The 12,214-nt window shown below is 40.8% G+C and overlaps 1 protein-coding gene across 2 annotated transcripts in view; it reads right to left on the reverse strand.

Annotated features, from left to right (window-relative positions):
• slit3 (slit homolog 3 (Drosophila)) overlaps positions 1–12,214 on the reverse strand; it is a 235,637-nt gene that overhangs the window by 82,199 nt on the left and 141,224 nt on the right. The window contains exons 1-2 of one of the 2 annotated variants that reach the window (XM_034207326.1): positions 7,896–8,003; positions 7,527–7,598 (exon numbers count right to left, since the gene is read on the reverse strand). Coding sequence is in view for 1 of the 2 variants with exons in the window: in XM_034207325.1 (XP_034063216.1) it covers positions 7,527–7,598 (72 nt within the window). In the remaining variant the exon portion in view is untranslated. Of the gene's footprint in view, positions 1–7,526; positions 7,599–7,895; positions 8,004–12,214 lie in introns of those variants that run through there. The other variant, XM_034207325.1, reaches the window with a different exon arrangement.

Raw genomic sequence — 12,214 nt, forward strand, 5'->3', positions numbered from 1 at the left:
TTAAAGGCTTTCAGAAAAAAGGTAAAATGAAAGTATGAGGAGGAAAGCCGACAGTGGGGTTTAACGGTCATGGTACTTTTTTTTGGTTATGCATTTCAGAGAGCTCTTTTCCAGTTTCCTCTCAATGTGTTTTGGGGGACAGCGAGTCTTAAAAATAAATGGATATGTTTGTAGGAACATCTTTGTTTCTTGATAATTTTTCAGTCATGCATCAATCTGATGTCCTACTAATCCCTTTACTTTGTTTACTAAGTACAAACTGTTCAGGACATACAGTTGTTTTGCCTGGGTCTGACCTTTGCAATGGAGACAAAGAGCAAAGAGTCTCTGTTTTTGTTGTTTTCAATAATTAGCATTAGAAGTCAAGTTACAAAGTGTGTTTAGAAACTTTAGCGGTTTCATTCCAAAGCCTTCAAAAGCTTGTGTTGAGTTGAAACGAACTGTGACGTAATCAAGATTATCTTTTAGTTTAACAGTGAGCACTACGATACCCACTGTCATGCATCAAAAACATTCACCATTAGGGAAATCACTAGTTGAGAATAATTGAGCAGCTGTCATTGATTCTGATTGGTGTTTAATGACGAATATGTTGGGAGACCCTGGCATGCGATGTGTTCATGACTTAAAGTGAAATAATCGTAAGAATATATCTGTGTTTGTCGATGACAGAGGGACGGTTTCTGTTTTCATTTATGTTTAAAGGGCACTGGTTTTGGCATTGCAGTGCGGATACCTTTGAAACCAAATCTGTTTTCATGTAACGTAATCAATTATCATAATCCCTGGCAGAGCTTCACAGAACACATGCCGAGGATTGTCAATGAATTGAATCTAAGAATAACACTGGGTTTAGCAGCTTGATTTGTTGCCATGTTTGTGTTTGTTGTATAAGAACAAGGAGCAGATACCATTTCATATAGTTTCAGTTTACATGTAAACAATTATTTTTAACATAACCGGATCATTTTGTAAATTAAAAGCACATTTTATATCTTAGGCTTAACCAATTTCTTTAGTTGCCTAAACTTGACCATAAAAACTATATATTTCACCCTCAGTTAAACATATACTGTACCTGCCATTTGCAGAGAGAAATCTTTTTTAAGTGCTACACAAATTCTGTCATAGACATAACAGGCAGAATTGTTGAATTTTAACATTTGTGGTAGCAAATAGGATTGAAAAGATAAACTTTAATGTTGGAGAAGCAAAAATAACTCACTTTAGTTGGTCGTCTCCAGCATGAAATGGCCATCCACCTCCTCGATCTCTGAATGCTAACTTGCCTTACCTCTCAACATAAAGGGCACACTAATTCCTGTGTTGGCACTTTACGTCGGCATACACATAAAGTATCTACTTCAGAATCACCCTATATGAACGTAATTCTAAGAGATACGGTGCTGATCATTCGCACCTATCACCGGTAGAGACTCAGCTAAAGGGCAGCCACGATACTTGATGTTAAGAGACGCTACATGAGAGTGTTTCTTCATTTTCCCACACAGTGTGTCGCTTCAAATTGCACAACATGGTTTCAAATTAACCCACAACAGTAAATGCCAAATGTCTGCATTCCATCAATTAATCAAAGTGGTCCATCAGCCTCTGTGGTTAATGTTGCAGGAAGATCTGAAGTTGATGCAGGAAGAAGCTAAGTCTCTGGTTTTGACTTGTTCTAAAACGTTATCCCTGCTGTGCATAGAGCAGCCTCTGACCTTGAGTTTGAAGCAACACAATGCTTCTGTTGCAAAGCCTCACATTACAAGCTTGTTTCCATTGGAGAACACAACAATGTTAATTCATTATTGTGGTCACGAAAAGTGACTGTTGGCAAGTAATCTTTTGTTAGCTTGTGGACAAGCCAAAAAGTCACTTTAAGAAATTGAATGGCAATTTCCCGGACTCGCTTTTCTAATCTCCAGGCAATGGAGCATGCCTAAAATCACCAGAGCATGCTAATTTCCTTTTTTAATTTTTCACTGTGGCATTATTGGAGTTTATCTTCATTACAGGCCAGTGGAAAATGACTGGACGGATATTAAAGAAGAGGAAGAGACGACCCGCAGGAGGGGTCAAGCTGGACCCGAAAATCCTATATTGCGATATCCTGATACATAATTACGTTATTTAATTATTATTTGAACGGTAGGTATCTAATGTTTCTAATCTACTTACAAGCATAGGAAACATAAGCATGTTTCCAATTCAAATGAAAAAGAAGGTATAAATCGTACCTTGAACAAAATCTAATACCGTTTTAGTTCTAACGTTTTAAGGCTGATAAAACCCAGTCGGGGGCTCGGTCCTTACTTTGATAAACACTGTTCTGAGTCTATCGGACAGCCTTGGTGGTCTGGAAACAACAAAGGGCCAAATTGAGTCAGTCAGTCAGACATTTGTTCCATCAATAATTAATGCCTCCCTCCTCCCTTTCCTCTGATCCTTTCAATCTATTTTCTATCACGGGTCTTTCCTTTTTTTTACCCGCTAATGTCACAGAACTGTTTCGTACTGCTTTTTGGTTGCAGAAAAAAACCCTCTCTCTTGCTCTTTGATGTGCTCTACACCTTTGGTTTCTACTCAGATTGTCTCTGTACTCCTCTCTTGTGTTTCTGACTTCAATAAATGGCAACGTTGAGCATCATTTTGTCTAATCTGGTGTTTGGCTTTGTCTGATCTTGTATCTGTTTAATGCATCTTTCTATCTCTGAGGTATCTCTCTCTTTCCTGTCTTTTCTTCTGCCTTACCATTGCCTCTCCCATTTCCTCATGTCAAACAGCAGATAAATAAATGATGTCCAGGAAAGTGTCTGCTTTTACAAAACCAATACCACTCTCCTCCTTTCATCCCCTGCACATGAATCCTTCCTTCTTCCCCTTTCCATTTTGTGAACACCTTCCACCTCAGCCCAAATCTTTCTTGTCTCTGTCGGCAAAAGAAAGAGAGGACAGAATAGTAACTGCAGTCCTTTTTAGGTCTAAATAAATCAAAGCCCAACACTGGCTTGCTTTTACAACACCGATCCTCCACTTTCATCCTGGCAGCCATGAAAGCGAGAGCAGAGACAGAAAGAGACTATCTAAAGACATACTGTAAGAGTAAAGGATATCAAAGGAAATGGTGGATGTAAAAGGGTCTTTATAGTCATATTCCTCTTTCTTCCTAAACCTCTATGGGAAGTGAGACTCCTCTGTTGAACCAGAATATAAAGGTTAACGGCAATTCAAACTGCTTTATTCTGAACTTTGAGATGTTTCACTCATTATGACTAATATATATTTTATGTCATACATGATGTATTTTACATAAGGGAGAAGCCCTCTGTACATCTCAAAGGAGCAGTAGAACATATAACATTGAAAACCACGCTTTCAGATCTCTGTACATGTAAATGAAAAATCTCAAATCTAACTTTGCAATTCTATTTTGAACAATACACAATAAATGGCAATCAATTTGTCCACAAAGTGAAATGACAACGCCTTTTAGCTTCATGGCAAATACATAGAAATGTAATCAACTGTTGTATAAATCCATTCAAACACACCACATCATTTTGAAATGTTGTCTAATTTAATAAAATCCAACATGATTACTGAAACAATCATTAGCATTTTAAAATGAACCTGACGCCCCAGTATTCAGCTTTGACTCATCAACGCTGCTACTGTGAAACATATTAAGCAGCTCAGATAAAGCCTAGTCTACCAAGAAACAGCGGCTAATTAAAAACGACTAGATTAATTAATGTGGAAATGTGTTGGTGGCGCACACACACAGCTTCGTGCTTCTTTCAATTAGCACACTAAATTAACACAAATGGCTGACACACACAGACACAAACACACACAACAAAATATTTGGATTCCAGCCTATATAGTCTATTCTACAAAACACTTACAATTTCTAATGAATGCTTACAATGAAATAAAGAAAACACACACACACACACACACACACACAGGTATATATCGTTAGAAGCTATCTTCATCTTAAAGTTCCATCATGTCCTTTTTTTTGGACTCTTTGGACCAGTAGTGGAGGCATACATGTGTGACTTTGAAATATTAAGAGAAAAAACACAAAAAAGAACAGACAAAACAGATGGATAGACATACACACACAGAAACACAACCAAACACACACGTTTTTGGCAGGCACACACATGCTGACTTATTCATATCCAGCTAAAGCATACCTAACTCAAATTGTGCCCTAACTAGTGCTTCAAATAACACATATTTTCATTTTGAATTGGTCTTTTAATTAATCTTCCAAAATATTTCATAACATTTTTGATTTAAAATGTGAAAAATACCAATTATGAGACCAAGATGAAATCTTCAATATTACTTGCTTTGTTTCACCAACAGGCAGAAACCCATTTATTCCCTTTACAATATCAAACAGTTTAAAAAGAAGAACACATGTCTTTAGTTGTCTGTATAAAGGTATAAAACTCAAACTCAAATGGTTCTCACAATGATAGCAGGACATGAGCACACACACACACACCTACCTGATGGTGCAGTCACATGACCTCCAATCACTGGTATCTCTATCAACCCATTTTGCACTACGGTCACGAAAGCAACCCGAGACCAGAACAGATGGGTATGTGTGTGTGTATGTGAGTGTGTGTATGTGTGTGTGTGTATGTGAGTGTGTATGCATATGTATGAACATTTCTGCATCTGTGCATCTGTGCAAGAGTGTGTGTGTATGTGTGTGTGTGTGTGTGTGTGTGTGTGTGTGTGTGTGTGTGTGTGTGTGTGTGTGTGTATGTGTGTGGGTGTATGTGTGTGTGTGTGTGTGTGTTAAGATGCTTGAAATGGAGATCAGTCCAGCAGCAGAATTGCTTACTGTCATTCATGCCCTTTGCACACGAGCACAATCACTTGCATGCACACACATAGGCAAACAAACACACATATACACACACACACACACACACACACACACACACACACACACACACACACACACACACACACACACACACACCTGCCTTTATTAAAACGTCACATTCAGTGAATATACTGTGTGCTGTCATGCTGTCTGCTGTGAATGGGAACGGCTGCGTATTTACAGTGAATTGTAAATCCTGCCGAGCACTCAGCTGTCAGACTCTTATGAATTGCTAATTTGTTGTATCTCGCGCTGCCGATCCCCCTCGTTCTGGCCCCTATCACTTCCTTTGTGCACTGAGCAAAAAAATGAGAAAGGGAAATAAAAAAACGTTGCTTAAGGTAAAAAACCAGCCTGAAAGAAAGATGATAAAATAAACCTTCCATTGTAGCATCTCAAGTAAACTAAAGCTGACGTGTTTCGAGTACAACACAGACATCTACAATATTTACCATGACTCGCTGTGGTCCACAGAGTAAGCTGCCATATATTGAACCATTTTCCTCTGTTTCCTGCTCTCTTTAATCATTCATGTGAACACATTAGGCAGTACCACACTGCGCCAGGAACCCTCACACCTACAACAGCACGACACCCATCAAGAAGAGGCTGATACTGTTGGGGTCTCACTGAGCTTTCACATTACAAATCCATTGGTTCTACTCTATATAATTATGATAAATGTGTTTAACCTTGTCCTTAATCACATCATGGTAAATAGAGTGATTTCCAGTAAAAAATGTAATTGATACAATGCTTTCAATAACTGTCTATATAGGATTTTTCTTTTGCCATTTAATATATAATTCTGGAAAAAGACCATTGATTTTGGTGCGAGCCACATTTTTAAATTCTTTGATTTGAATTATGTCCTAAAAATAAATTGTATTCATTTTTACATAAATGTCTCTTCCTTAAAAAGCCTGTCTGAAAAAAGGCTTCTGGGTAGTGCAGATCTTTATGTGATAATGAGACATATTTTCCTCCAGAAGCAGCCAATTAGAGTTCTGGTCTTCATTATTGGGAATAACGCTGGTTATTGTCACAATATGAGAATCAACAACCTCTTTCCTGTTCAAATGTCAACTTTAACACCATATTTTTAGATTGATGAGTCTGTTCCTGCAGCTCTCTCTCTGCGGACCTCAACCATGTCCACTTGGAATGAACATAATTTAGCCGTGTTCCATGTAACATGGGACCGACAGACGAGGTTTGGGAGCTGCTGTCAGATTTCTCTCCTTTTTCTGAGCTCGTTTTTTCCAATCATCTTGTCGTTTCCTCTGCTGGCTTGTCCCCTTGTTTCTTTAAGTGCCCAATTCTGTCTTTATTTCTCTTTTCTTCAGCTACTGCTTTTTTGCTATACAGTTACTCTAATAGACATATTAAGCAAAAATACACGTATAAATGCCTTGCCAACAACCCTTTAGACAAACAAATGAACATTCTTATTACTGTAGGTTACTTTTTCTGGCTCAATGCTTTATAAAAATCAAGGCAAGACATTTTAACTTTTATATGTTTTAGTTGAAAAATGTATGCTTGGACAGTTTAGTTATTGTAATGAACTGTAGCTAAGGATTTGATTCAAAGGCACAACCCACAATGAAGCAGCATCTGCCTCTGTGTGAGAGCAAATGCAAGCCATGGATACACACACACACACACACCCACACACACACACACACACACACACACACACACACACATTTGTGCAAAATGATGCGCGCCTGCAGACACAGAGGTGTGTTGCACAGTCACACCTCTGAGCATAGTGACAAATGAGCAGCTATAAAAATGTGGACAGATCCGACGCACAAACTTGCACACACCTACACACACACTCAATCACACACACTCAATCACACACAGCTGGAAGCAAATACGCAGCAACATATCCCCGTATACAGAGGGAATCACCTGCATGCACTAGCACACATGGTGCAGAGAAAGTGCAAACCACAGCAGGTGGCTGGCACTTTTTCTTCACTGTGTGTGTGTGTGTGTGTGTGTGTGTGTGTGTGTGTGTGTGTGTGTGTGTGTGTGTGTGTGTGTGTGTGTGTGTGTGTGTGTGTGTGTGTGTGTGTGTGTGTGTGTGTGTGTGTGTGTGTGTGTGTGTGTGTGTCAGTGTATTAAGTCAAGGACAACACATTTGCTGGTCAATGAACAGGTACACTGCGCTTCATCCTTGCAAGCAATTCACACAAACACTTAGACGTGGACCTTAGCTCACACACACATAGGCAAGGATACCAAAAAGATCATTCCAACACAGAAACGTGTCAAGAAAATGAATTTCTCAACAAGATGATGTTTAAGTTGAAGCTTTTCTTATGTTGAAGATATTTAGAACACGTATATATAACGAGAACGATTAAGCAACGAGACAGAAAAGTGGATTCAGAAAAAGATGTGCAAAGAAAAAAAAGAAGCAGGAAAGGATGAGCAACTGAATAAGACAGAAAACAAATCTGATAAGGAGAAGAGGGGAGTGCAGGACAGACCCCTGCTCTACAGAAAACACATGAGAGAGAGGAGAGGGGAGAGAGGAGAGGACGGGATGAGAGATGCAGAAGTCAGAGTGAGAGTACCAGGGTTTTTCTCTACTTACAGAATCTCCAGATCGCGCAGCGCTCGGAAAGCTCCATCTTCGATGCAGCTGATGTGGTTGCTGTCCAGTTGCCTGCACCGAGCACACACACACACAGACAAACACACACACACACACACACAGATGAGAGAGAGATGAGAGAGAGTCAGGCGCAAGTCTGCAAGGTCCGCTCAGCCGGGGGTGGGACTAACGAATGAAGGGTTCCGTGAACGAGTGTGTGTGAGGTGATACCCCAGTAAGTGGGCTTAAGTTAGCAGGTGGGAGACACTGGCGTTAACTCTCTCTCCCACACACACACCCCCCCCAACACTCACACACACTCTGGGGAAGCCCGGTCCAGACGGAGGCACACAAACTCAGGTCTCTCACCTCAGTGCTGATATGGCCAGCCCTGAGAGGAGCAGGAGAGGAAAAGGAGAGCTGGAGACGAGACCAGTGCGCTGAAGTGGCCTGCCCGGAGTCAGCCTATCACCTTCCTCCCCCGCCGCACGCCCAACGCACACTGGCCGCCGTGAGAGAGAGGGACGAGAGAGGTAGATACAGTGAAGGAGAGAGAGAGAGAGAGTCGTAGCTGCTAAAGCCCACCCTGCTTGTCTGTTCTGTAAATATTAATTGCATTTTCTCTCTTCCATCCTCCTCCTCACCCCTCCTCCCCATGTCCTCTTTTATTCTTTTCCCCTCTCTCTGTAGTGAAAGAGGGAGTAATTTCATTACATTAGGCCAGCCAATCCATTAAGGGCCTTTTACCGGCTCTGTCACTGAAACAATTTCATTAAAAGGAAAGCCTCCGTAAATCAACCTACCGTCACGACTCCACCTCTCTTTCCCGTTCTCCTTCCTCTCTCTCTCTCTGCTTCCCTACTCTTCTTCTCTCTTCCTCTCTCGCCCCCCCCCCCCCCCCCCCCCCCTCTTCCTCATTCACCGGACTCCCAGATGCACCATGTACCCCACTGTCATCCATCCTTGGCTTTTACTTTAATTTGCTCGGCTCTAGGTATTCAGCCCCCCTTCCCGCCATATCCCATCCCTCCATCCATGAACCCAACAACCCCAAAACCTCCACTCCTCCATCCTTCCTCCCATCCTTCCATCTCTCTGTCCTCTATCCTCCCCCTCTCTTCTTCTTCTTCTGCTGAGGAGCAGGTGGATGGATTGCAGGAATAAAGGTCATGCATTTAGAAGTATCTTCTTATTTTGTAACTCAACCAGGACAGATGAGTGGCATTTAGGCTGTAGCAAACTAACACACACACACACACACACACACACACACACACACACACCCCCAACACACACACACACACACACACACACACACACACACACACACACACAAACTCAGACAGGTGGACACGCACAGAATCATGACTAACAAGATGTAACCAACACAAGCAGAAATGCACACACACACACTCACTCACACACACACGCACGCACACACACACACACACACACACACACACACACACACACACACACACATAGCATGGATGGTTACTGTCTGCTCTCCAGACACTAGAAGATAAAAGCATACCACTCCACCTTAATCTTCTCTTCCTTGTCCCCTTCCCCATCTAATTTCTCTTCCACGAGATCCCTCCATCCCTAATCCCTTTTTCTTTGACTTTTATCCCCTCCTTTTCTTTTTCCTCCCCCCCGTTTCTGAGCATCCATCTTCTCCATTTTTCATGTTCTCTTCCGCGCTCCATTCATAATCCTTTTTTTGCTCCCTCTAGTGCCCTCTCATCTCCTCTCATCTCTAATTCCCCTTCACCTTTTCTCCTCTCACACTCCATCTATCCATTGCTAATCTATTTCTCCTTCCTGTTTTCTCCTTTTAAATCTCCTTTTTCTTCTTTTCTACATAGCCCGAGTGTCTGCTCGGCACACTGCAGCACCTGTTGTATCATTCATGTCAGAGTTTAACCCAGAGGAAGTTAGTTACCCAAACAGGAGCTGGATTGCTTCTGCAGGACTGAAGAAATTACATCAGGGCTTCTGGAACTAACTATTATTTGGTATGCTTTTTAAAATGTCCATGTTTGTGTGAGTGTGCAAGAACAAAGTGAGGCGTCAATCCTCAGAGTATCTGAAAAGGTTGAGTACACCACAACTGGACCGAAACATTAAGCTGCATTTCAAAAATCAAAAGGTTAAGAAAGTTTTTTTTGCAGGGACTTAAGGCAAGACTTATAGGAGTATACTCTTACTTTGAAATGCGTTGTGTGCTAGAGGCAACACTGGTGTGCACCACAGGCACAGGGTCATAGATAGCAGTTTCGGTGGAAATCTTTCATTTATTTCTATGTGATAATGACTGACTGCTGGTGGTTAAAGGTTGGCATGAGATCAGTTGGGATTCAAGAAAGTAATTACCAAATAACTCCAACAGGAAAAGTTTGGCTCGCAACTAAATTATTTTTGGCCGTCCAAAGGATTCCAAAGACTGAGGAGATGTTTTGATCTGCTTTGATGCAATGCAATTATATTTCAGAGATGATTCAGAGATAACTTGTTTACAGGCTTACCATGCCACACTTGATTAATTGAGCACAATTTGTAGAGATTGCTAAGGTAATTGATGAGGAGAGTTATGTGTTATAGCAGTAAAAGAGTACTCCTTCAGGGTTGTGGGCTCTTGTTAAAAAACATGTTTTTGAATCGCTGAATACTTTATTATTTTTGGGGATTTCTTGTTGGAACTTGTTGGAGAGCTGTGAGTGTGAGCATCTGTTAAATTACTGAATTTTTAAATATTGTCTGGGGTTCATATCAACATATGGCTATGCCAAGTTTTTGTTTAATGTAATTAAAAGGCATTCTTTTTTTAGATAGTCAAACTGGCACACAGCCTGTGCAGCCATATGGAGGCACATGGCACAGCCAAAGCGACTGTATTTATTAAAGCCACTTTATTTTCAATATTGCTTTTTTGAAACACTGAATGGGAAGTAAAGGAATTGTGATATTGTTGTCTTGTTCGATTTGTCCATGTCATTTAAGTTGCTAGTAACATAGTTTGCCCTCTATGTTGCTAGATAGAAAGTAAGACTGTCGAGGTTGGTTAAGAGGAGGATAATGTAGCCTACTGTAGCACATCTATGCAGGAACTGACCCGTCCTGCAATTATTGGGGTGCGATTGGGGGGTTCGGCAAGCAAATCTATCACAACACTAAAATAAAGTAAGATTGCTGTGTTCATTTACAATTGCTCTCTACTCATCTCACTTTCTTATGATTAAACAAAAGAATAAGCAGAAACATTAAAACAAGTGCTAGGGTTCCACCATTACACGTTTTGACTGCACATCTCTCCATGTCCACAAAGTCACCACTGACACTCGTGACTTCTTGATGCGAGTTTGGGGGATTCCCAAATCTCTGTAGTTACCAAAGACTGTAAGACAAGTGGTAAGATGTCTTCAACTCTTAAACTGTACATAACTCTACAGAACGGTGTTTTGATAATTTTTAGAACACATTATCACTATGCTCCTCACATCTTAGTAGAATTGAGAGTAACTAGTTGATTCATATTGGCGGCCATGCACTTCATCTTCTGTCCTCATCCTCCGCAAACGATTCCATCATCTGTGATATGATTGGATTCCTCTGACAGCTTTGTTCACCAAGCACCCTGATTAGCAGTGACATGATTGGTATCAATCTGGGATGAGAATTGACTTTGTGTGACTCTGTGTGTGTGTGTGTGTGTGTGTCGTGTGTGTGTGTGTGTGTGTGTGTGTGTGTGTGTGTGTGTGTGTGTGTGTGTGTGTGTGTGTGTGTGTGTGTGTGTGTGTGTGTGTGTGTGTGTGTGTGTGTGTGTGTGTGTGTGTGTGTGTGTGTGTGTGTGTGTGTGTGTGTGTGTGTGTGTGTGTGTGTGTGTGTGTGTGTGCTTTCCATATGTGTTCCATTGTGTTGCATTCAGATCCCTTGAGTTTGTGTGTGTTTATTTGTTCAGAACATGGTTGTTTGTTGCAGGGGATGGTTGGGGGTGCAGAATTTAATTTATTTCATAGAATTAGTTAGTTTAATCATGTCTATGAAAAGGCCTATTGGCAGACTGATTCAATGCTTCCCTCTGCAACCATCTGGAAGCACACACAGCAGCCCTGCCCCTCCATGAATCCATCAGTGAGCAACCACTACTGACTGAGTAATTAATGAAGGACAGAGGGGGAGAGGAAGAATAAACTAGCAAGGCTAGGCCATCCAATCCAAAACTGCTTCATCAAATCTTCCTCAAAAATGATTGTAAACAGTACACATTTCTAATTTGAAATGACAAAAACGGTGTCCCATTTGCGTGTTGAGGGACATTTTAGTTCAGAAAGACATCACATAATTAATAGTGATGTTTGAAATATGTTGAATAAACAATGTTGAGGGCCTTTTATTTCAACACTTATTTCATGCTTGTGTTGGTCAATGGCAGCCATTATGTGGTACCAAATCAACTACTTGATTAAAAATGATTGCAAATCGCCAAGTTATTGCATAGCTCTGTTATTTGAAGTGCGCTTATTTTACTTTGGTATCAATTTCTAGAGTGTGTGGAGCGAAGACAGGATTTAAGCGTGGAAGAGTTTAACTGCAGCTTATTCTATAGTTATTTAAATGTGGACAATATTAATGAATATTTTTGGTCTTTAGTGTAAGCTTTTGCTTCCGCTAAATGACCTTTTCTT

The sequence above is a fragment of the Gymnodraco acuticeps genome, unplaced genomic scaffold (genome assembly GCF_902827175.1).
Source record: "Gymnodraco acuticeps unplaced genomic scaffold, fGymAcu1.1, whole genome shotgun sequence".
Classification (NCBI taxonomy): Eukaryota; Metazoa; Chordata; class Actinopteri; order Perciformes; family Bathydraconidae; genus Gymnodraco; species Gymnodraco acuticeps.